Source organism: Nyctibius grandis, chromosome 29 (genome assembly GCF_013368605.1).
Source record: "Nyctibius grandis isolate bNycGra1 chromosome 29, bNycGra1.pri, whole genome shotgun sequence".
In the NCBI taxonomy this organism is placed as follows: Eukaryota; Metazoa; Chordata; class Aves; order Nyctibiiformes; family Nyctibiidae; genus Nyctibius; species Nyctibius grandis.
In genome coordinates, this window is record NC_090686.1 from 5,624,396 (window position 1) to 5,650,916 (window position 26,521).

The window sequence follows — 26,521 nt, forward strand, 5'->3', positions numbered from 1 at the left end:
CTGCCGGCAGCACAGACCCCAGCAGTGCCAATGTGGGGCTGCTCCCTCGCTCCTGGGAGCCAGCGGCCGTTTGCTGCTGGTTTTAAGGGATGTGTCATCAGCTCTGAAAACCAAGATGTTTGTTTACTCAGAGTTATGGGATTATTCTTTTTATGTGTGCTAATAATTTCTAGGATTGCTTTGCGTATAGAATAGGTAATTTTCCACTCTTATTTGTATAGTCATAGTATTATTCTTGGTATAATCACCTTTTATTTCTTGTTGGGTAGAAGGAGATGAAGAAAAACAATTCTCTGACTCCAAACACAAAGGCAGAAACTGTGCTGCAAGTTGAGACCCTGGCCCAGGTTGCCCAGAGAAGCTGTGGCTGCCCCCTCCCTGGCAGTGTTCAAGGCCAGGTTGGATGGGGCTTGGTGCAACCTGGTCTGGTGGAAGGTGTCCCTGCCCGTGGCAGGGGGGTTGGGACTGGATGGTCTTTAAGATCCCTTCCAACCCAAATCATTCTATGATCCTATGAAACTATTAGATGTGAACAGACTTGGGTAAAATCATAGCCTGGAGCATCCACAGGTCTGGAAATCCCTGGTCAGTTTTAACTTCTTGTATTTGTTACAAGAGTGAATTACACACACCCCGATTCTGCTGTATGACACCCTACCCTTGGAAATTTTGACGGCATTAGTAAAACAAGATGATGCAGGTAACGGAAAAATCAAGTACCTCTTGTTCCTGACACAATGGAAAAGTCAGCATATAGAATAAGCCCCTGTACACTGATCATAAATCATCTTGATAAATATTACAGAAGTTACTGTGTTGGCTGGTAGTTGTGCATGGGATAATGAAGAGACAGCTTCACATGCATGTTCAAAACTGCACTTAGCTCAATATCTGATCCCTTGTAAAGTACAGTTCAAATCATACACACGAGAAAAAAACACTTATCTAATTCTTTTTTTCTAAAAAAACAAAACATTGAAATTCTTTGAAGGCAGGAAGCAAATAAAGCCATTTGAGCATCCTCCCCTTAAAATAGGTATAAATAAACAGCTGACAGATTTGGCAAGCCGACGTTCAGCAGAGCTCCGGGAGAGAACAAAGCCACTTTGTCTACAGTGTCCTCACATGGAAGTCATCACCCTGCCAGCTCCGTGCCTCACCTGACCACCATAGGACAGGAAGGATGGTGTGCAGCCAACATGCAGCCCACGGGCTTGATGAATTACAGGCCAGCATCTGGGCATGGATTAGAAGCCACTGCAGACTCCAGCCCATAGATGCAACACACCTCCTGTGGGAAACACTACTGTGAGCATTTCCATATAACCGTGACCTTGAAACACATGAGCAGCCTGAACACACACATGCTTAAGTATAGCACCGGGGACCCAGGGAACAAGCTGCTTCTGCTCTGCTTCACACCAGATGAACTTTCACTGCCTCGCTTGCTGCTGTGCCAGAGGAGTTTCATGTTTCCATCATTGCGTTAGCATTAGCTACCACGAATGGAGACTGGCTTTTGAAACAACTTGATGTGCAGGGTGATGGGGACTACACAGTGTTCCCACCAGCTGATACGTTCCGGGGCAGTGACAATAGAAATGGCTATTGGTTGTGGAATAATTATACAAGAGCCTTTCAACCCTGTCAATTGTCTCTCTCTTCATAATAGTCCTTAAAAAATAAGTAGAAAAGATCACCTGCTCCTGTTACTGAAGGAAGAAGCAAATGAGGTTCCTTGTATCACTTTTAGGGGGACAGGATTTGATCAGATTTTACTTAGTCATGTGTTATGAGGTGTAACTCAAAATGCCACCCTAAATCTGAAAGGTACTGCTCCACTCCGCAGCAAGAGTTTATTAAAATGTCATCGAGGAACCTGACCTTACTGCTGTTGGAGGTTGTTATCCGGCTCTCGCCTGTGGCCTGACTTGTCACACTGTTTCTTGTGGAGAAATGAGCCCAAGATGAGGTGAAACAAGTCCCAAGGATATTTTAAACATGTATCACTAGATTTTCTGGACTTTTTCTCATCTATGAGTTACCCTACTCCACTCCCAAACAAAAAAAAAAGGTCTTAAACTTCTTAATAGTTACTAAATGTGCTGAAGATTAAACAGTCCTATAGACACAGTCAAGTGCAGCCACGTTTCTGAAGTAAGCCAGAGGAGCATGTAGGTCTCAGCTCTGGCTGGAGGTCCTCCACCTGCAAGGTGCTCATTGTGATGTTGCTTTCTACTCTTTCCTCAGGTGTTTTTTCTGGGCACAAGAACCACTGCACTACGGTATTTACATATAGTGTAAATTCTGCATATAACCTGTAAACTGTATCGGGTGTCATCAAGTAGTGTTTATGTGGATCTTCCCTGAAACTTTCACAGAGCACTTCAGAAATCCCTAAAAAAAATAAAATATGTATCACAGTTTAACAGCTTCTTGCTGAGCTATCAACGTTATGAAAAGATGCAACTGTAAGTCATCTCAAAAGCTACCAGCTGGCACGTTGCCAAATTTTCTTCTTGGTCCTTCCAAGCAGAAGATTTAATTACATCTACCATTTAATTGAAGTTATTAAAAAGTTGTGCTGTGTGACATTGTTGAATAAATAAATAGTTGCAAAAGCCATTTACATCTGACAATAAATTATAGCAGATTCATTTAGTTACTCTGCTTCCAAGACATCGCTGATGACTGGGATGTTTTGGAAGCAAAATTGTTGGAGCTCTCTGCCTCCTCTCCACCCCAAACCATCAGTCCTTTGTATCCTTGTTCTTACAGCTGGTGGCTGCTGTAACCAGAGGGCTCCTGCTTCCCCGTGCCATGCCGTTTTGGAGCGGTGCTATCGGCCAGCTCCTGCATGTTGTCACGTTCCATCAGATTCGCAGTCCTGCCTCTTTTATGCATCCGGGGCTTCTCAGAGAAACCTTGAACAATACCAGCCCATAACCATAAGTTAGACTGACAGCAGCAGAGCATGCTGAGGAAAACAGCATCTTTAGAGACTTCCAGGATAATACCCAAGGGCCAGGTGTCCAGGAGAAAGCCTGCATGGCCAAAAATCCATGTGGAAGCCTCCATGAAAGCAATGTTAACTCTACAGGAGATACTCTGGTGTCCATCCCAAGCTTCATTGCTCCATCCAGATCAAAATGTAGCCTTTCCATTTCTTTCAACCATAGAAGACGTGTCGAGGTCATACATACATCTGACAGCTTCAAGCATTCGCGAATCATGAGTGAGGCCTCCCTCGAATCATGTAATTGCCATCAAAGAAGCTTAGGAGAACTGTGTGTTTTTTTCTGTTGACACTTCAGGATTGAAACTTCTCCCTTCAAATACAAGTGTGAGACACTTATTTTTAAACAGAAGTTGTGATTTTCACGTATTTATCCAATTCTACCATTTCACAGAATCACAGAATCAATCAGGTTGGAAGAGCCCTCTGGGATCATCGAGTCCAACCATTGCCCTGACACCACCATGGCAACTAGACCACGGCACTAAGTGTCCAGTCTTTTTTTAAACACATCTAGAGATGGTGACTCCACCACCTCCCTGGGCAGCCCATTCCAATGGCTAATGACCCTTGCTGAGAAGAAATTCTTCCTAATGTCCAACCTGACCCTCCCCTGGCGAAGCTTGAGGCTGTGTCCTCTTGTCCTATCGCTAGTTGCCTGGGAGAAGCGGCCGACTCCCACTTCACTACAACCTCCCTTCAGGTAGTTGTAGACTGCACTAAGGTCACCTCTGAGCCTCCTCTTCTCCAGGCTAAACACCCTCAGCTCCCTCAGCCGTTCCTCGTAGGTCAGACCCTCCAGACCCTTCACCATTTGCGGCTTAAGAAAATATCACGAGACTTGTGACAAAAATCCCAGGATCTGGCAGCACTATCCTCTGTGGTATCCCACAAATACAAGCAGGAGCTCCCCACAGGAGAGATTTCTGTAAGGACTTACTGCTGCAGGCATGGGGTTCAGTGGCTTCCCACGCAGAGCACTCAGCACTTCCCAGGCTCGGGCACTCCAGGTTTCCAGCATGGCAAATGCATTCCTTCGTTTCAAAGGATGAATTTTCATTTAAAAGGAACTAAGGATCAGATACCTTCCTATAGCAAACAGGCTGTCAGCTGGCTTGAAAACCATTCCCTGCTTAGTGTTTAGCATAAGATCTTAAAAACTGATTTTTGGTTTTCTGCAAGCAGTGAACGCTTAACAAGAGAGCAGTGCAGAGCTGCTTGCTCTAGGAAAACAGTTTTAAAATACAGGATGGGGGAATGCAAATAAGCAATTGCTCTGATAAACACTGTTGCCAGTTTTTAAATCCGTGAAGAATTATCCCGTCATCCTGTAACATACATCAATTAAATTCTGAGCATCCATGCAGGGAGCGGGCTGTCTTGTGCTTGCTTATGTAATTTGTAGCATTTTAACTTGTTCTTTAAGTGCAAGCCATCAGTTCCATAAAATACACAAGGAAATGCAAGTCCTCTGTAGCAGAAATGGAAGCCTGAATCCATTTGAAACCACTGGCTGGCACACATTTAAGGGTTAACTTAATAAATACATTTTTAAATGTCTATTTTAGATTCTCAGCTTCTTTCATCTCCTTCCTGCACAGCACTTATTTTCCTCCTGACAATAAATAATGTTTACATGAGCAATAAAGCTAACTCCAGGGGGTGCAGCCGTCATAAACGAAGCACAGTCCCAGAGGGAACCGAGCCACAAATCTTATAAAAACAGTATGGGTGTTGTTTCCCTATTTTCTTTAACTTTGCTGCCTCTTGTGTTCGACGCCTAAATAAATGCTAGTAATCCAATGCTCTGGCACAGAGACAATAAATTTACCTACCTTCTCTGTTGCTTCCCACGGCTATCAATGTTCTTGTCATCTCAAGGTTTTACTTTCCCCCATCAAATATTACTCAGCTTGGCTTCCTCTGTAGAACAGGGTAACCGGGCTCCCTTCTCACGCAGTGTGTTGACCCAGACATCCCAACAAGTGAATTTATTTCACTTGGTGACTTGCAATCATATTATCACATTTTAAAGTCACACGTTAAAATTAAAACGCCAGAAAATCATGAAATCCAATTAACATAATTGCAGAGATGTGGAAGAGGAAGGAAATCCGAAAGAGCTGCAGAGAGGCAGGATCAAGGGTAGCTGGGCCACCCTTCACATGTGACCCTTACCTGCTTTTAAAAAGTCAGGTGTGGTATTACAGCAGACCAGAACAGCTGCGTCCCACGCCTACACCTCTGTTTAATCCTAGGTTGAGATGTGCCGCCTTTGCAATTTGATTGTTTAATCATTTGTCCTACACTCTTTCCAGGTATCAGAGAAGCACCTTCCTTCTGATACTTCTTGAGGGTCTCTACTCTCCCCTTATTAAAGCTAGATTTTCTCTTTCCCATCTTCTAAGACCTCCCTTGTCCCTTCACAGTTTCCTGAAGCTGTATCAATGATGGTTCAAGTATTGCTGAGCTAATTCCTTAGTGCTTTAGGATGAATTTCATCATGGAATCAAATTTATCTTCATATTTGTGATCTTTTTCTTGCTTTATTCTCAACTGCAACCCTAGTCCTGTGTTAAAATTCATTGCATTAACCAGTGAACTTTTCAGTGATGCCTGATCCAAAGTAGACATCAAGTGGTTGTCATCTCTGGGTCTGTTTTTGCTTTTCCCCAGAAATACAACACCTGTAGTTTTACTCTTTGTTTCTTCCACTGTATTTTTCTCTCCTTTCATTTCCCTTGCTTGCTGTAACTCACATTACCTCTTACTTTTCTGAACAGCTCCACTCACCTCTTTTTGTGCTGCTCCTCAGTCACCTGCCACATTTCCATTTTTTTGAGTTTTTCTGCTCTGATTTTCATGTCCTCAGAGTTCCCGAGGCAGCTGTATCAGATTTTTGCTGGGTTTGTCTGGCATGCCTTTCAACAGTCTCTGCTAGTGACTGCCAGCTCTTCTGTCCTCCATCTATCAGATCGTTTCTGCATAGATCCTTTGTACTTGTTATTTCGGTATGTCAAAGTTTGCCTTTTTGAAGTCCATTTTCCTTATTCTGCTGATATTCCTCCTCTTCTTAAAAATGTGATGTCACTTATTTTCACATTCACCCAAATGGCACTTTTGATTTTTAACAAGTTTTTTCCCTGCTATAGACTGGAAGCAACTGCCACCCCACTTCCCACCACCTTCAGAAATAAAGCAGTCACCAAGACATATGTTCGAACTCCTGATGGCTGTACACTTTTCCAGCAGAGAATTGGACAAATAAAGTCACTGAATATTAAAGATGGTTCTGTTATTTCCCCAAGTAAACTTCTGCCAGCTCCTCCTCCTAACTGCAGAGCCAGCGCTGAACGCCCAGCAGCCCGTGCTCCATGCTCCTTTGCCCTTCGTTCTCCAATCATAGACATTAATTAATGAGCATTTCACCCCATGCTGAACTTCAGAGAACGTATAGACCTTTCTTCTCATGTGTCCTACCTGGAACCAGCGATCATTTACCATGCCAAGATCCTAGTCCTATCATTTGTCCCACAAGCACTAGTAATTCTTACTAAGTTGTACCTTTTATTACGTGGAAAGTCGTTAACTTCTTTGCATTTAATTCTAATGTACCAGCCATCTGTATAGCAGCATCTCGGATGTTTGGCTGGTTTTCCCAGCCCTCGTTCCTCTCTGTGCTCCTTTCACACATTTTGTTTTTATTTCCATCCACCTGCGGACTTTCACCGCTGACGCCACTCAAGCCTTCGCTCTCAGACAGGATCCAGGAGTGCTTTTCTCTCGCAGATGGAGCGCAGCCATTCCCAGCTGTCCTGCCAGAAAGCCCCACGCCAGCAGTGAGGAAGAGCTGCCGCTGTGACCGCTGGAGTGCACAGCTTTGTGCAGAGATTTCACAGCCTTGCATCTCATTTCCCACTTGAGGGCACCCTGCGAGGGCCCCCAGCTGGGCCCTCTCAGAGACCACCTTACCCCGAGACTTTATAACACATCTTCTCAAGAACTTTCTGACCCCTTTGCATCCTCCCCAATGTCACCAGCGACCCTGCGAGCTGCCTGGCACGGCTGCGGCCGGGCTGGCGGTGCCTGCAGCCGACGCGATGGGCAACGGAGCCGGCACCAGCCCTGCACGCAGCCAGAAGCAAACGCTGCACGTGGGATGCACGAGCGCATCTGGGTACAGAAGCTGGCTGGGTCTGGAAGGGCACTGAAAAACTGCAGGCAAAATGGTTCACAGCACAAATATGTCATGATAAACACTGGCTAGTATTAATTTAATGAACTGAGAACTGAATTGGAACAAGTGTTGAGAAGTATATCCATTCTCCTTTCTGCAGCACGTATTAAGAAGTGCATTGCAGGGGTGCAGCTTGTCGTAACGTACAGAACTGAGCTTATTAGGAATGAAAATAAAAGCTCCTTTGCTGCAACTTCCACATAGCTGAAGTTCAAGCACATGTTTTTGATCTCTGCCGAGTACGGCCAGGAGGGAACAGGGCATTTCTAGGCGTGCCAGCAAGGTACAATAATTTGACTTTCAAAACTGAAACTTCAGAACTGAAGGTCTTAAGAGGATACCTGATTCATAACAAGCAGGATATACAATAAAACAATTACTGGAGCTTGCTATAAGATCATATTTCCATCATAACAGGAATGTGACAATACCCATTGGACAGCTGATGACAGAAGAATAAATAAGGCTTCGACGTGAACAAAAATAACTATACTATGATATACATGTGTGTGCATATAAACAGCAGAATAAGAGCCGTATCAGTTACTTAACTATTCAAAATGGACAGAACAAAAAAAAGGGACTTTGTTTCCTCACACAGTGAACAGATTAATAATAGGAAAAGAAGGCAGGTTTCCAAAAAACTGCATCACCCCTTTATTTAGCGTGCTCTTACAGGAACGCTGCAGCGCCTGTCTGAGCCCCGCTGCTCCAGGAAGGCTGCACCGCCTTCCCCACCTGCGAGCCCCCATGCCTGCTGCTCTCTCACGCCGGGACACGTACACCAGCTATAGGTCAACGGGATGCTCCCTCGAGGGGCAACGCGTGCCATAGCAAAGGCAGCACATCCCTCTGACAGGCTGCTGGATCTGGAGATGTGCCTCTACTGCACCCTGTCTCACGGCGTCTCTAAATGAGGAGCAGATGAATTAATCAAAAAGGCCTTCCTGATACAAAACAACTGGGGCTTTTAATTAAAAACAAAATTTTATTGTAGTTCTATCATACTACTGTGTAAAAATATGGGGGATTTTTCATTCCGGAATGCTTACAAAAAACACTGGTTAAAAGAAGGTTGCAATCTTACGAATGTGTGATTATCATCTGTGACTTTGTGCGAGGCAACCTGGCCACCATTTCAAAGATACAACCTGGCCACCATTTCTCTCTAGATGTACAGATGAATGATTTTATGCTTTTGCCACGGTCACAATACATAGCACACTGTAGAGAATGGCTACAGGCTGCCAGCCTTCCTTTTTTTATTTGTATCAGACCTTGAAGCATTTCTGTTAAATAACCACCTTGGAACATAGAAAACTTTCCAATCCGTCTGAATAATTAACTTTCTGTGTTGTCTTTAAGGCACATATTTCTATCCAAATTTCATTTTGGTCCAGAGGAACAATTGTATTTCAGACAGCAGCTATCCAGGTATCTGACAGCTCGGTTTGTTATAACTCTCCTTAGGTCCATAGACTTCAACGACATGTATGACATTCACTGTCTGTACCGCAGCGCTGTGTCCTGGCACGGCGTGTTTCACAGGAGCACCACTGCTCTTGGTGAAGTCAGGCAGATGATTGTGGTCTTTGCAACACACAGGAGCTATCATGTCCCGAGTCCACTCCTCCTGGAACCTGTAAGCATGAAGGAAAAAGTTATTTCTGTTTCATTTGCTCTGGTGAAGATACAGAACTTTCTAAGCCATTTTATTTGCACATCAGGCATTTTGCAAACAACTTGTGCTGTAACATATGGACTCACTTCTCCTAGCATTAAAACCAGTTGGCATCAGCTGGGCAAATAATTGTGTCTCTGTAAAAGCTGACGCAGACCTTGAAAAGACTGGTGAGGTTGGTTTTATTTGGGGTTGGGGCAGATGTTCTTTGTTTGTTCTCCATCAAACAAGTCCCCAGCTCCAATTTAACGCTACGCTATCCGGAGAATATTACTAAGAGCACTTGAATGCTGAGACTGGTGCAGAAGGACAGTCCTTGCTTGGTTAGTGGAGCACTGCTGGGAGCACAACAGCCAGTTTTGCTCAGTGGGATTTGAGGTGTTATTTGCAGAGCTGCCAGCGATGCAGATGCAGTGCAGGCGCATCGTGGCTTGTGCTAGCCCTTGACTGCCCAACCCGGCTACCGCCTGGCCCTCCCAGAAGGGACCGCAGGCTGGGACTCTGTGTTTGCCAGCACTGGTGGTCACCAATCCATCCTGCACCCCACATTTCCACATCAGGAAAGGAGGGTTTGCCCAGCTCTGGGGTAAGCCAGGACAAGCTACTGACCCAGACAGCAAATAACGCAGCAGTGGATGTGCTGCAAGAGGCGTGATGGATGCAGTGAGCTTTAAGCACCCAGCTCTGTGAACCAGAAGCAGGTAAGACACAGCCCTTCTGGATTTGTACCAAATTTGTGCAGTCTGAGTGTGTGGGCTTCTGTAAAACATCAGTTGTGGCTGCCCCCCCGGGACGTGTTCAAGGGCAGGTTGGATGGGGCTTGGAGCAACCTGGTCTAGTGGAAGGTGTCCCTGCCCGCGGCAGGGGGGTTGGAACTAGATGATCTTTAAGGTCCCTTCCAACCCAAACCATTCTGTGATTCTACGATCAGTTATTCCACAGCAGCTGCCTGCACACAGGGCAGGTGCCGAGGTTGCTTGCCCCACACTCACTGCAGGTGAGCTAGCTCATGTGGCTCCTCTAGCTTCCTCTGAAGCTGTCGATGGTGGCCACTGAACACAGCAGCCTGCACACCCACATCCAGGACAACGTGGTCTTACCCTTTCGTACGTGAAAAGCTGGTCAGGAAACAGAAGCTGCATTCTGCAATTACCATTTGCAGAAAGCCAGCAGAAATGCTCGTACACAAAATGTGCATCCGTATAGGAACCGCAGGGGAATAACAGAAAATGAAACCAAATAACTGAAGTCTTGCTGTTCTGGTACAGAGAAGGTACACTGCAGATACATCTTTCCTATAAAGGAGAATAAATCTTGCTCTTCACTGGAAAGCTGTACTACAAAACTGCTTCGGGCATGAGCTACAGTCAGTGTAAAGGCATCTTAAAACACCTCTGCATTTGATGCGAGAAGGCACTGTATCAGCATGGTCAGAATACATGCCTCAAGGAGGTGCTCAGACGAGCAGAATTTACCCACCTGTAATTTGGACAACAACAAATTCATTTATTTCTCAAAAAAACCCCAGCCTGATAACTTTACCCACTTTGTATTGACCCATACTGTTTTAACTGTGCCTTTTAATCCTGGTGTGTCAACAAGCCCTCAAGTGTCTTCGTGCTGGACACCAGCACACTCATCTGAGCACCCCTGTGGCGGCCATCAGGGAAGAGAAGCTACGTGGAGTAATGCTGCAGATCTCACAGCTGAAAGAAAATCTTCTGAGATACTCGCTACAGTGCATTTATTTTTTTTATAGTACAAGGAACTCAGTTCTGTCTTCTTGAGGTGGCAGTCAATAGTTACAAAACAAGAATCGAATCACCAGAGCGTGTGCAGGGAGAAGAACTGGGATGAAGTTTTGCATGGGGTAGCCACAGCCTTTGCAAACAGCCCTGCCAGGATTATAGTTCAAATCTAGGTATTCTGGTTATTGTGCAATAAATACAGTTTTCCTGGGCAGAATTCATCCCATTCTGACATTTTTCTCCTGTAAAGCTCTGCACTGTGAAACTCTGCAATTACCCACAGTCCACCACCAACTCAGAAAGCCAAACTGGCTAAAACTGTACTCGGAGGACAACTAAGCAACCTCGTCCTCCCATTTCGGGAACTATTAAGCTTCCACTGACTGAAAGAAGTCTAGGATGAGGTGACAGTAGGCACCCCTCCCACCGTCCATTTGCTGCAGCCCATCGAACCCTGGGGACGTTAGAGGGACAGTGAAGTTAGTGGAGTTCCACCTAAGCGGAGGCTGAGAAGAGCTATTAAGAGGGTTGCCATGTTGACATGGGACAGATAACGGTGCATGCAGTGGGCTCTCCTCTGCACGCACAGCTGTCAGTCAGACACAGCCCTCAGTTTGCACTTTCATCCTCGGGAGCTCTGTACTTCATCCCGAATCAGTGTGACTTTTTTTCCAAGCACTTCAACTTTCCTTAACTCCAGTTTCCAGCTGGGCTACTTGAAAACATCACGGTAAGAGGATCAGAAGACCTCCCTGTACTCTTCTCTGGACATGCAAGCCCACCCAAGGACGCTAGGTGCTGAGCAGCCTAGCTAGATGCACCACGCATTTGTCAAGGACGCACTTTCTTTGACAGATAGCGTCAGAGCTCCCATCTGGGGAGAAGAACAGCCACCATAGCTTCTGTCGATGGGTTTTAGAGGATTCACAAGAATTTGGCTTTGTGGGACTTGAGAGCTGTTCCTAGCTGGAGGGGAAAACGCTGTTAATGGGACATGTGAGAAGTGTGAGAACTCAGAGCCGTGGGGCCGCCCCAGCGCTGCCCAGTGCTGGCACTGGCTCTGAAAAGAGATATTTACACCGGAGGGTGGGAGGGGACTTTTTTTGTTGTTGTATGTCTGGTGACTTGGTACAAGACCCTGGGGTAATCATGGAAGCGTTATGAAAACAATAATAACAGCTTTATTGAAAGCACATGTTGCTGCGCACACCCCCTCCGCGCTTGTTGTGATGACAATTAGGATTGAAATTCAGCAACTGGTATAATCTGGCAGCCAGCTCTCCTACCCTGTGTGACAGGGCCCCCAGATGAAACCACAGCTCACTTCCCCTGCCTGATCTTTCTTTGAAACATGCGCGTCAAAAGGTACTGGAAGATTTTGATCTCTGAAAGGTGGCGGTGGGGCACACAGAGCACAGTAATAACAACCTAGAGGGGAAAAAAAATCCTCTCCGTGAATGGAGAAGCTCAAGGTGGGACAGCTTGGAGGGTGGGACAATCTATGTAAAAGCTTGAAAAGGAAATCTGCCCTGTTGGAGAGCAGTGTAGGGGAAAGGGACCTGGGGGTCCTAGTGGACAGCAGGATGACCATGAGCCAGCAGTGTGCCCTTGTGGCCAAGAAGGCCAATGGCATCCTGGGGTGTATTAGAAGGGGTGTGGTTAGCAGGTCAAGAGAGGTTCTCCTCCCCCTCTACTCTGCCCTGGTGAGGCCGCATCTGGAATATTGTGTCCAGTTCTGGGCCCCTCAGTTCAAGAAGGACAGGGAACTGCTAGAGTCCAGCGCAGAGCCACGAAGATGATTAAGGGAGTGGAACATCTTCCTTATGAGGAGAGGCTGAGGGAGCTGGGTCTCTTTAGCTTAGAGAAGAGGAGACTGAGGGGTGACCTCATTAATGTTTATCAGTATGTAAAGGGCAAGTGTCATGAGGATGGAGCCAGGCTCTTCTCAGTGACATCCCTTGACAGGACAAGGGGCAACGGGTGCAAGCTGGAACACAGGAGGTTCCACATAAATATGAGGAAAAACTTCTTTACGGTGAGGGTGACCGAACACTGGCACAGGCTGCCCAGAGAGGGTGTGGAGTCTCCTTCTCTGGAGACATTCAAAACCCACCTGGACGCGTTCCTGTGTGATATGGTCTAGGTAATCCTGCTCTGGCAGGGGGATTGGACTAGATGATCTTTCGAGGTCCCTACCAATCCCTGACGTTCTGATGTCAGAATCAGAATGTCATCTGTCAGGGATCAGAATCCCTGATTCTGCGACTCTGTGATTCTGTGCCCTTCTCCTGTGCTGGGTCTCCTCCCCTCCGGTCCTAAGTGCCACACAGTCAAACATTGCATGTGTAGGGAACTGTATTAATTACGTACAATTGTATCCAACAGGTCATTTGCTCTTTGCAGCCGTTTCACTGGATGCTTTATGTAGCGAAGCATTAAACACCACAGGCATGGTGGGTCCTGCAGCCCTCCCTGCAGCTCTGGGGGCAGCCCACTGGCGGCTCTCTGCAATTTAAGCCTTGTAGCTGAGCTGGGGGGGCACATTCACACCCACGCAGACATTCAAGGACGCTGTGCAAACGATCCTGCACACGTACCACGGCCCTGGGCAGCAGGAGGCAGCAGGGCTGAGCTCTGTACGCCTCAGCTTTCCGACAAACAAGAGCAATTTCTGACAGCGAGGCCGATCGTAAAAGAAAATGCGTGGATCTTTTGGAGGGAGTGAAGGGTCCAGCTCTCTGGTGAGACTGCTGACCTTCAGAAGCCCCTAGATAAATCAGTTTCCTCAGGACCTCTAACAGTCTTGCACTAAGTCACTGTGTTAGAAGATGTTTTGCCCCCTTAACTCTCCCACTGAGGCATCTCCTGGCAGTCAGTCTACGAGTCCTGCTGGGGTTTTCTTGTTCTACTTATGTTCTCCACTGAGCTTTGCAGCAGCTTCTCTCTCAACATGGGTATTCAAGTGCTGTCCCCTTTCACTGTGGTAAATCTACACCACACTACCCTGCTAGTAGAAAGCCATCAGATCCTTCAGCTTTTTTCATCTCCTCTACTTAGGTGGTCAGAGGAAAAAAGCAGCTGGCAAAGTGCCCCCAAGAGCAAGGCAGTGCCCCTGTACTCGGCACTGGTGAGGCCACACCTCAAATACTGGGTTCAGTTTTGGGCCCCTCACGACAAGAAAGACCTTGAGGTGCTGGAGCGAGTCCAGAGAAGGGCAACGAAGGTGGTGGAAGGTCTGGAGCAAAAGTGTGATGAGGAGCGGCTGAGGGACCTGGGGGTGTTTAGCCTGGAGAAAAGGAGGCTGAGGGGAGACCTTCTCGCTCTCTACAAATGCCTGAAAGGAGGGTGTAGCGAGGTGGGGGTCGGTCTCTTCTCCCAGGTAAGAAGTGATAGGACGAGAGGAAACGGCCTCAAGTTGTGCCAGGGGAGGTTTAGATTGGAGATCGGGAACAATTTCTTCACTGAAAGAGTTGTCAAGCATTGGAACAGGCTGCCCAGGGCAGTGGTGGAGTCCCCATCCCTGGAGGGATTTAAAAGCCGTGTAGATGTGGTGCTGAGGGACATGGGTTAGTGGTGGCCTTGGCAGTGCTGGGTTAACGGTTGGACTTGATGATCTTAAAGGTCTTTTCCAACTAAAATGATTCCATGATTCTATGAATGTGGCCAAGTGTCCCACCCCATCTTGTCCATACTTCTAGAGGGTCCTTTGGCTTACAGCCATGCTCCTCAGCAAGCCTGGGCAGACATGAACATTTTTTTAGAGCAACACGAGTTTCTGATTTGCGCCTTTCTTGTAACCCCTTACACAAGGCAGTGGAAAACACCAACCATTATAGCCACTAAAGCAAAGAGAAAAAGAAAATACATTTCATTTTACTGTGCCGGCCAAAGCTATGAGCTAATTTCACCAACCTTGTGTATGACTTCTTGGACTGACAGAAAATGCCGAGCTGCCTCTCCTAAGAGCATGCTGGCTTTGACTTTTTTTGCAAAACCTTTTCACTTGGACATCTTTGTTGTTGGATTGTCCTGATTTGTTTTTTTGCCAGGTACACTGGTAATGCATCTTGTAGTCAGAAAGGGCTCCAGTACAAAAATTTCAGGTACTAAAAATATCTTCTGTGGGAGAATATACTAGCCTGTTTCTCTGCAGAAGAGATTTTTTCTTCTTGATAATATGCTCCAGTTGTAGTGGATATCTGAAAGGAGGACTTTAAACCTACAGAGACACGGGCTTTTCCATTTGACTCACTCCTGCAGTCAGATCAGCTGCTTCACAGAGAATGTTTTATAACTTGACCTAGAGCTGTGTGAAATAATTCACCTCAAAACAATCCAAATCTGGAATGCACAACTTCCAAATGCTTCCACACCATGGGGAAAAAAAAAAATCACCAAGTTTCTTTGCTGTTCTTTAGAGGTATTTTTGAGCTGGACTAGTTTCTTTCTGGTTGCCATCTTAGCTGACAGAGGATGAAAAGGAGTTAGGCTACAGCTAAATTCAGTTCTCCCTGAGTGTGGAAAATACTGGACCATCAATTCTCCTTTGCAAAATAACAGCACATCCCTGAGTCAAGGGAGTATCTATTCCAGCACAGGTTACAGGACTGTTATGCTGAAAAAGCAAAGCAAACACAGGCTGCCGTAGGTGTGGCTGTTTCTTACCACAATTAGGAAGCTGATGCAAACCAAAACGAGCTCTCTCAGCTTTTTCATATTACTAGCTATCTGTATTTCTCCCAGGACAGTTATCTTTCTGTGCATGCTGATGTATAAATATGCTACGGCTCAAACAGTGGAGTGCCCAGTTCTTTAATGTCTTTGCATGCCAAAAAGGGTTTGCTGTTTGCTCTCACGATGTTTACACTAGGTTGTGCATATTTTAATGATTTTTCCTAGAGGCACGGCTAGGATTACTTAATGGAAAAGAGGAGGCTGCTCTTTCAGTTTGGGAGTCACAAGCAAGCCACTGGAGTTTCTCCACCTTACTCCAGGCAGGGGATCCCGAGGCCAAACTGGCCTCAACCCACCTGTACTGACCATTCACCTGGGGAACAGCTACAGCTGATCCATGCCAGCGGGTGAGCATACCCCCGCACCCGCATTAGGGTGACCCCACTCTTCTTTTTGACACCAGTTTCTTTAATCTCATCTCTTACTGATGTTCACCTCCATCTCTCAGACATTACCAGTAGCTGGTACAGTAGCTGGTACTGCCCCCTCCCTGGCAGTGTTCAAGGCCAGGTTGGATGGGGCTTGGAGCAACCTGGTCTAGTGGAAGGTGTCCCTGCCCGTGGCAGGGGGGGGTGGAACTAGATGATCTTTAAGGTCCCTTCCAACCCAAACCATTCTGTGATTCTATGATTCTCTTTACTGATATTTTACCCTTTGCCTGTCACGGGGCAGAGGACAACCTGCCTGTTCAGGCAGCTAACGACGTCCAAGCTCTCCCACATGGCTGTTCGCTGAGGATGGATGAGGACTGTTCATCCCAGGTGGTGGTTGCCCAAACAATTATTCCAGAGAAGGATTACTGCAGGGTCAGGTATTATTCTTTGTCAGGAAACAACTGACTCAAAAATAACATATTCTGCTCAGGAACGTTCCCTTTTCAAAAAACCTCTTACACCCAGGACAGCGTTTCAAATGCCAGTTCCTCGGCAATACCAAACGTCCCCAATGCACAGGACTCTCCCTGGGGAGACCCACCGTGCCTGTCTAACCCTAAGCAGGTGTGATGCTCCCTGCTGCTTTGAGGAAGGTCTCTCACTTTGGACAAACGATGCCAACAGTCCTCGTTTCATTCTCATGAAGAACAGGAAGACTTTTAAATCTTGAAATGTTAAAGAGAGCAGAACATAATTTACTGATTTGAGGCTTTTCTCCTATTACATACTGCAGTCAGGCTGTGAGAGCTATTCCCAATACATCCCCGCGCTGACAAGCCCTGCCTCTGCCTAGCAATCCTCCCGGGGGGCTGTTTTGGAGGTTCACGCACATTGTTCTCCTCTAACTACGTGGCCCAGAGCTGCAGCTAATCTCCCTCCCATAGACGACAGACCCTTTTCTTCAGCTAATCTGTCTCAAACCTCTGCATCGCGCAGCAACCTGCTATCTCTGCTCTAAGCTTCTGAGAAGCGACGCTGGGGAAAACACGTCCCTCCCAGAGGCCCCATGCCTTGGAACTTGGCTTTCCCCGCTCAAGATTAGTTAGCTCTTCAAACAGTATAGAAGAACAAATATGCTGTAAATGCTTGCAACTCCTGTGTATCAGACTTTCTGCTAAAAATTGGTATTTTTATCCTCATTATGATTCCTTACATCCAAATGAAAGAGGTGGCATCAACAGTGACTGCACTCCGTAGTTGATCCCAGGTATTTGTAGACATATTTCTCAGTGTTTTAAAGCAATTTGTTCAAGCAGCCAAGAAGCCAGAATGGGGCTCATTATAATGAGAGTAGTTGCCACTCAAATTCAACATTTCCCTGCAAAACTCTATATTCATCACATTTGTTCTATGCTTTAAACACCAGGGGAAAAAGATCTCATTTTGTGGCAGACAGGTCCAGAACCGCACACTGGAGCCTCTGCTGTCCAACAGCTGGGCTTCTACATTATTTATAACTTCTATACATCAGCATTCTGCATCCACATTATGTCACCTTGTTACAGCCAAAATTATCTCATCAGCATACTAAGGCACTGCTTTAACAGATGATAGTTTTTTAATCCTAAATTACTCTGTAAACCATAACAAATACCTGTCTGAAAGAATTCGCTTTTTGTTTTTTTTTTATATTGGCTTGCTTGAAAGAATTGGCTTCTTCTTTTATTTGTGCTTACAGTATTTTTGATCCTTAAAGTGCTGAATCAAAATGTTAATCTCCAGTTAATCTCTACATCTATTTCAATTAAGTCTGAAAAGCAGCATGACCTACATCCTTTTCTAGTCAAAAATAGGCTAAGATAGTCAACAAAGTCTTCTTCAAGGGTGGAGGAGTTCTCACCCTTCCAGCTACTTCATATGTTACTTGAAGAAGCAGCAGAACAGTTTTCTTTAAGAAACGGAAATGCTGTCATAAAAACGACATAAATTGCCAAGTCTCCACCCACTCCTTTCTCAGACAAGGGCACCACTCATCTCTCAGCCTTCCCCTTCTAAGTGGGTCGCAGAGCTACTTCCCGTGGCTGTATCACAGAGAACCACGCGTACCCCAGCCCTGAAAAAGGCAGGGAGAAAACCATCAGCCTCCCATGCTTCTTAGGAGAGCTCCTCATTAGAAAAACAAAGTAGAATTCCTGATTTGCTCAGAGGCCTTAGCGATGCATTGCACAAATTCCTCCAAACATTAAGATAGGATGGGATGGGATGGGATGGGATGGGATGGGATGGGATGGGATGGGATAGGACGGGATAGGATAGGATAGGATAGGATAGGATAGGATAGGATAGGATAGGATAGGATAGGATAGGACAGGATAGGATAGTTCAGCTGGAAGGGACCTACAACAATGATCTAGTCCAACCGCCTGACCAATTCAGGGCTGACCAAAAATTAAAGCACATTATTAAGGGCATTGTCCAAATGCCTCTCGAACACTGAGAGGCTTGGGGCAACAACCTCTCCAGGAAGCCTGTTCCAGGGTTTGATCACCAGCTGGGTAAAGAAATGCTTCCTAATGTCAAGTCTGAACCCTCCTTGAGGAGCTTGGTTAAATTACCTTTTGGCTTGTTCATGACCACAGACGCACACTTTGGTTCATACGCACGCAGCAATATAGAGAAGCTTTCTTTCGGGCTTGCTTGCCCTCAGTTTTGCCGCTTTTTTCCAACCACCTTTATTTATTTCCTCGGCCAGTCAATGCTATAACAGCTCCACCACTACAGCAACACCCACACAGTTAGAAATTTCCTCCAAGCATAGGCTGCCAACACGTCCACTTCACATTAAATGGAGAAAGGTACCGCAGAAATCACCCAGGTAGTAAACGTCCTTTCATACCAGTCTTCCCAGCATAAGCCAGCTTCAGTTTGCACCTCCCTAGGGATTTGCCTACACTGTCCTGCTGTTCCCAGTAAGCTGGATGAAACTTAGCCTAATTCACTACGCACAAAAGTCTTGCAAGTGAAACACAAAGCTGCCAGATCATTTGTTGTCTTCAAGAGCTGGCATGAAATATGTTAGCAGAATTCCCTCATCTCATCCTGCGTGTATATCCCTTTAACTGAATTAACCAGCAGAAATTAGCATCTTTTACTAATCTTGATTAAATAGATCTTATTTGAGTGAAGAAAGGCAACAAACTACAAACTGATAAAGGGTCACACCTACAGCAATTCCCAGACAGTTTTATTCAGGGTCTGTAACAGCGTCAATGCCATCGCCATCTCTGATTAGAAGTGGCGCCCGTTCTCCACGTGAGAAACGGCTGGACTTTTGACTCTGGGATGCAGACTACTGCACCTGCTCTCCTAGCTGATTTTTGCTCTGGCTAGTGATTAGCCAGGATCACATCACCTCTGCATGCTGGAAATAAAGTAGACCTTGATTAATAGCGGACCTCATGCGTCAGGCGGTGGGTACGTGCACCAGGATTTAACACACCATGTGTACTGTTCTACGCAGGAAAAAAAGAGCTCACGGGCTTTCCTCCTCCTGCCCTCTGCAATTCCCCACTGAAGTTTATACGTCCTCCAATTTTCTGAAGAAATAATAAACTTGTTGATTTCTGGCCCCAGAGAAGCTGCTTATCCAGAAGAATTGTATATACCCTGCTACGTTCAGTTAAGAAAAAGCATACAGAATTTGGTAAACATAATACATCAGCTTCTGCTGCGTGGAGTGGTGCAGATAAGAACCCAGAAGGAGCTCGAGGCTCCAGCTGAGCACTAACCTGTTTACAGCCCTTTTATCCATATTCTTTTAAAAGCAGATTACACTTATACAAAACATTACCGTCGTAGCAGATTGAAGTTGCCCAAAATTAAAAATCGCATCCTGAGTCTTCTAAAAACCGTTTAGGTTATAATCAGCAATTAATGAGCTTTATACATCTTTCTGAAATCACCCAAAGCCAGGAATTGATTAAACAGCCATCAGACTTTCGTGCAAGTGCTCCATTTGAATATAATTTCCAGCTGCACTGTGACAGGCAAGGAGGTTTATACTCTTCATAAAATTGTTTTCTGCAGGTACCCGCTACAAGTCACAGACGCTGCCCTGCATAAAAGCTGTACAAGTGAGCAGTGAATTAAAAGCAAACAAGGATTGTGCTATATATTATCGTACGTGACGACGAAGCAGAACCCAAAGGATATAAAAGACACAACGACATGTGTTTATATGAATGGTAATAGCGAAACAGCGATTAGAATTTAACACGTATTCATTATTCTGTTTTTCTTTTGTTGGCAACTACACAGACAGTCTAACACATCTGGGTACTTTCAGAGGTGGTTTTGAACTGACACACTTTATTTCAGCGTGGACACTTCTGGGGACTGCCCCAGGCCAGGGTTCCCACAGCATGGGCACCTTGCGGCTGAGGATCCCGTTGTGTTTGCCCTGCACACCCCCATCACCAGCGGTATTTCTTTCGCGGTCACCGAGGGATAAACGGTAACGCTCGATGCTCACCTTGAGCCGTACCGCAGCCCCAGGTGTCCCCGTCTGGCTCCTCTCCTAAGGCTCTTAGGCAAGCTGGCACCTTGATACCACCAATACAGAGCAGTGATTTCCCTTCTGCAGTTTAGCATCAATTTAACAAAGCCAATTAAAAACCTCTCTCCGGTTAATCTGATGCAATCTCCCCGACAGACCAGGCTTAACCAAGCCCTACTGGGGATAAACGAAAGAAGCTGTAAGGAGGGAGGTCATGCTCAGCTTCTCTGCTGTCTCACCTTTTGGCAACATTAATTCCCCACAAGACAGGCAAGTTCAAGGACAAGCCCTGATAATCCGCTGGCATCACGCCCTGTTCAGGGGCATCCCTTTAAAATGCATTTTCAAGACATCTCTTGCTAAAATTTGTTCAACAAACTCATCCAAACCCGCTATACTTTAATAGCCTTACCTGTGGAAGCCTTGGTTATCATATGCCATGTTAGTCACATCATCAAATACAGTTTTATTCCTGAGTTTCTTATTGTTGTTGTTATTGTTCCTTCCCTTAAGACCGAAGTAAGCAGCTTGCATGTGCTCTAGTTCTTCAGCTCTGAGCTGGTACCACAGCTGCATATCTCTGTGAATAAAGCAAGGGGTAGAACACATTAGTGTGAGAAACGGCCGTATAGCTGAGCTTTCATCTGACCACAGCCCTGACTCACTAGAGTTTACACCTAAATCCAGGTTTACTGAAGACAGCACTTAAACACACGCTGAACTTCCAAGTGTAAGCCAAATTTCCAGAGAGCTAAATACCTGCCTAAGTACCGTCAGGTGGGCAGTTCTTAAATAGCATAAATATTATTCTCTAAAATCGTGTTATTTTAAGTATTATCCAGCACTCCTCAAAAAATAAGCAAGAAAACAAAAAAAAAAAGAGCAATTTTCTTATGAGCACCTGTGGATAGTTCAAAGGGACAAATAATTAAGTCAATTTGATTCAGTGGATTTGGAGACTGCAGGTAATAGGAAAAGTCACTTAAGGCATGATGTTGTGTCAATGTTCTCATGGACCTTCATCAGTGACACACGTCTTGCCAGATCCTGTTGTATGTGAAAAGACTACAGACCATCCTCATTTCATGGAATAAATTATTTCAGAAAAAAAAGTAATTTCTGTGAATTTTTGCAGCACTGCCATTCCTAAGGGTTCAAAAATCACCAGGCAGGTTGAAAAGATGAATCGACTTAAATATGGAGGAGACAGGTAATGTTGCCTTTGTTAAGAGCAGGGCTTATTCAGTTGCCTTCAGGATTTCCTTTTGGAAACGCTCAAGGTGTTTTTCATGCTGCTCTCCTGAACTCTGGGGCATAAAAAAAAAAATCACAATTTCTTTTCTTGTTTTTGAAAGAAGTCCAAGATTCACATAATCACAGACATTCACACTAGCTGATGGGACAAGATTAAATTGAGAGGGCTGGCAATGCTGATTTTGGTGTCATTTCCATCCTCTCAGGATGCAATCCTGCTCCTACTGAAGAAGACGGCAGCTACGCTCACACAGTGGGACAAGGTCTGTGAGAAGGCTAAATTGTGTGAGGATTTTCAGCAGCCCTTGTCCTTTTTCTCTCCAAATGCAAGGATAAAACACAAAAGGGCATTTCAAAGATCCTCAAACAGGTACCTTCCGAGACAGGTTTGTAGGCAGAGGTATCTCTTCTAGTAGCCCAACTAAAAGAGCCAAAAAATGTAGACAGGCAGACTTCAAAGCTAAAGGCAAGATGAGAACATCCTCCCTACCCCACAGGTACAGTCTACCTTTTCTTTCAGAGATGGTCTAAGAGATACTTATTGAACTAATCCCCTACCAAGTATTCTCATAGAATCATAGAATGGTTTGGGTTGGAAGGGACCTTAAAGATCATCTAGTTCCAAGCCCCCTGCCATGGGCAGGGACACCTTCCACCACACCAGGTTGCTCCAAGCCCCATCCAACCTGGCCTTCAACACTGCCAGGGAGGGGGCAGCCACAGCTTCTCTGGGCAACCCGGGCCAGGGTCTCACCACCCTCACAGCAAAGAATTTCTTCCTAGTATGTAATCTCAGTCTCCCCTCTTTCAGTTTAAAATCGTTCCCCCTCATCCTGTCACTCCATGCCCTTGTAAAAAGCCCCTCTCCAGCTTTTCTGTACCCCCTTCAGGTACTGAAAGGTGCTAGAAGGTCTCCCCGGAGCCTTCTCTTCTGCAGGCTGAACAGCCCCAGCTCTCTCAGCCTGTCTCCAGAGCAGAGGGGCTCCAGCCCTCTGAGCATCTTCGTGGCCTCCTCTGGACTTGCTCCAACAGCTCCATGTCCTTCTTCTGTTGGGGGCCCCAGAGCTGGACGCAGCACTGCAGGGGGGGTCTCACGAGAGCGGAGCAGAGGGGCAGAATCCCCTCCCTCGCCCTGCTGGCCACGCTGCTGGGGATGCAGCCCAGGATATAGTTGGCCTTCTGGGCTCCCAGCGCACACTGCCGGCTCATTTTGTATTAAGTTATCAAGCCTGCAGCTTCTCTTCAGATTAATGCTCTGTGCATCCAAGAGTCAATCCGCATCTTCCAACTACATCAACTGGACTCGCAAAAGAGGTCCTCTCTACATGCAGACCCTCACTCACTTACGCCCTCGGACCCTGCCAGCTACCGCCACATCTGGCATTCTGCAGCACAGGCTGCAGGTAGAGCAAGTTTCATACAAGGATGTGTTACTCCTTCTCACGTGACATGGATGGTTTCTCCATCATCTTAGTTGTGGGACCAAGCCACACAATGTCTACAGTGCCCCCAGGTTCCACCCCCGCAGGAGCGGGGCTCAGTTGTGAACGGGCCAGGTTGGAGCAGCTCCTCCAGGAGGCAGTGAAGGGAGGACAGAGGGCAGCAGGGAACTGAGAAGCTCCCAACAAAGGGAATCATATTATGTTCCAATGACAGAACCAGGTCAAAATGTCCAGTGTGAAGGGCTTTTCTTTTGTAAGAGAAAAATATCAAGTCATCAAAGTCATGTGAACAGCTAATTTGGACAAAACTCCATTTAAAATAAATGAAAAACAAGGACTTTGATATGAATAGTCTTATCAAAAAGAGAAGCGGCGATTCCAAAAATGCCAATCAACCCTTTCACATCAAAAATTATTTCACGCTATCAGTGAAAACTTAATATTATGAATGACACCAAAGACTTTCTTTTCTGCCTCACAAAATCCTCTCAAGGGAAATAGAAAATCTGTATTTCGGTGACAATCAGATTTTGACATGACAGAATTTCCCTCCTAAGCTGGTTCCCACGCAGCTCTAGATAAAACACAGCTCAGAGCAGAGAGACCTTCACTCGTGTCCTCCCCAGCCTCCCTCTACTCCTCTACTACCCCACCTCACTCCAAACAGTTCTCTGAAGCAAGAAGAGGCTTAAAATCAACAAGGAGTGCAGCTTACTGTCTGCACAGTAGGCATCAGCAGGACAGGGTGCAGCCACCCCACCGAGTTATGAGCAGCGGTGGGAACAATGAGCAGGAAAAAATGAGAGGGAAATGAAGAAGAGGTGCCCGTGGAAAGCCTTCTGCAGCAGGTGACTTGGGGTGGATGCTCTCATGAACAACAGCGGCTCGGCTTTAGTGTACAGGCAGATGTGGTCACGCAGCCGCCCTTCACACTGAGTTTTTATACTGGACTGGACTGGTAAATTTTGCTTCTTCCCGTGCCTGTTTTATCATCGTGCCCGCTGTCTTGAGCTGCAAGCCAGAAGACAAAATCCTACGTCCTTCCAGCACAGCACTGTGACAGCTTTAAGTATGCTCTGCAGAGGGTGAGAGCTTTGATGGTTTTGACATGGGTAAATTAAGTTTCCCAGCAGTGTTCGAGGAGAGCAAAGGAAAAAATGAAAGAGAGAGAGAAGAAGCGAAAACGCAACCAATCTTAAATAATTCAAGGAGAGAAAGACTGGGCCAGCAAATAACACTTTTATGTTCAGCTTCTGCATAATCCTGGGTAAATCCAGATCTGCCCAGGCCCACTGCGGTCATCTGATATTAACAGACATTAGGTGCCTAAATAGTCTTGAATTCCAAGTCTTTCTAAGCCTAAAGCCTAACCTACAAATTAAGGATTTTAAGTAATTAACATCATCGCGGTGTTGTGAGCATCAAGTCCTTTGAAGCTCTCTGCTATCACAGCAATGGGATCCATACGATGTACATTCTTACACCGGTTTTAAAAATCTTGTCTTGACATACCTTTGAGTCCTCCTCCTTTCACTTTTCTTCACACACTTGACAAGACAACAAGTTAAAAAAGCCATGGACATCAGCAGAATGATGGCACAGCTCACGATGGAGGCAACCACCGCGACCTTAAATCCAAAAGTCTCATATTTTGATATGGCTGCAGCAAAGCAAACACAGAAGCACATTTCTAAGGTCAGCCCATGAATTTATCTTTCACATTTTCATTAAACCATGATTAAACCTACCTGCTTCACACGTCTGCTAATAATAGCTCAGTGAGCACTTTCACGTTAGTATGTGTCAAGATACCAGAGTATATTGGCTTCAGCTTAGAGCTATGCAAGCCTCAAATTGGGCTATTTAAAAATCTCGTGTTTATAAGCTATTAATGAATTGCTCACAAGTATTTCACCACTGCAACTAATTAAACACAACGCCTTTAGTGCTGCAGTAGCTAAAAAGCACAACTTTTGTTAGCACATCAAATGCAGTTGAGCTAGCAGACTTTTATAAGCAATTGTTAACAAGGACTGGAGCTGCAAAAACAAATACTGATAGGGGTAAATGGGTTTAAAGAGAAAAATAGCTTAAAGAAACCCTTTAGAACAAGGAGAGTTCCATATAATTAAATCCTATTTAGCAGGCAGCGAACAAAAGGTCTTTCTCTATTTCGGGAAGGATGCAGGACTGAAGAAGGGACAGTACCCACAGGGCTGAGCGTTCACAGCCCTGTGATGTTGGAAGTGAATTGATGATCCTGATGTTGGAAGTGAATTATCCGACAAAAGGAGGAGTGGGAATGTGGTGTGGCAGAGCTAACGCCGATCTCTGCCAACTCATTTGGAGCTCTAAGCATGTCCTGCTTCAAAACTCATCTAGTTCTTCCAACACCATGATGACCAGCATCAGAAATGGTTTGGCTGAGCTCCACACAGAGCTTTACATTTCTGCAGCCTCTGGAAGATTCTCTCATTTTTCTTTAATGGAATCTCTCAAATGAGAGATAAGAATAGCTGAGTTTGTGACAGAGCGATAAGTGTCTAGAAGAGCCATCCATCTACCGGTGATTTAAAATTATACAAGGACTGAGACACAGACTGAGATTCTCAAAGCTCAGAGGTACCATGTTAGGCTTGAGCATACTTCTAGTCAAATTACTGACAACCTTATAATAAATAAGAAGGAACACAGCGTGAAAGGCAGTTAAATGTTGCCATTCAAATGCTATTTGTCAATACGGTAACTTTCCCACGAGGCTGCCCACAGGCAACAACCTAAAATTGTTCACAAAATATCGCCGTGTTTCTTTTACAGCAAAAATATCTTCAGAAAAGAATTCCAGGAGATTAGAGGGTTGGCAAATACGCTTGCACATTAGTTGGTCATAGCGATACATTCTCTAAAGAAGGGTACAGCTTGTAGCCAACAGAACCACAGGGAGCCGGTGACATGAGATCAGGCATAAATCCCACTGAGTCTTTTATGTGTCATGATAATTGATGATGTCAGAACACATCTGGAGTGCAATTACAGTCAGTGGGGGCAACGTGGAAGGAAACTGAATTTCTCTTTTTCCTTGCACGGATGTCTAGAACCCTAAAGTTGTAGGAGATAGACAAGGGCAAAATAAACACAACGCAGCCCAGAGGGACTGGGAATGGTTTGGAAAGCAGCTTACGCTTGCAGGAGGGCACTCCGGCTGTCCACTGGGTACTGTTCCCTTTCCAAATGCAGGTGATGACGCCCGGTCCCTCCAGCTGGTGCTCAGCAGAGCACTGGAACATTATCACCGTCCCCACGGCCGTGCCATTGCCGTGAATGATCTGTAGTGTGCCAAGCTGGGGAGGGAGGACGCGGCTGCACCGCCCTGCAGAACAGAAACAAAGCGAGACAATGCAGTGCCAGAGCCAAAAGCGAAGGTCTGCTTTAGTTTTATTGTGATCAGATTGTAAATGAGTCCAAGTTAACGGGCAAAAC

The 26,521-nt window shown here is 45.7% G+C and overlaps 1 protein-coding gene across 1 annotated transcript in view; it reads right to left on the bottom strand.

Annotated features, from left to right (window-relative positions):
• Nucleotides 1–8,285: 8,285 nt before the first annotated feature.
• The window catches only part of SUSD3 (sushi domain containing 3), a 38,296-nt gene continuing 20,060 nt past the window's right edge, over nt 8,286–26,521 (bottom strand). Inside the window, exons 2-5 of the mRNA XM_068419992.1 lie at nt 26,223–26,411; nt 24,554–24,701; nt 20,758–20,925; nt 8,286–8,893 (exon numbers count right to left, since the gene is read on the bottom strand). Coding sequence (XP_068276093.1) covers nt 8,680–8,893; nt 20,758–20,925; nt 24,554–24,701; nt 26,223–26,411 — 719 coding nt within the window. The 3' untranslated portion in view covers nt 8,286–8,679. The remainder of the gene's footprint in view (nt 8,894–20,757; nt 20,926–24,553; nt 24,702–26,222; nt 26,412–26,521) is intronic.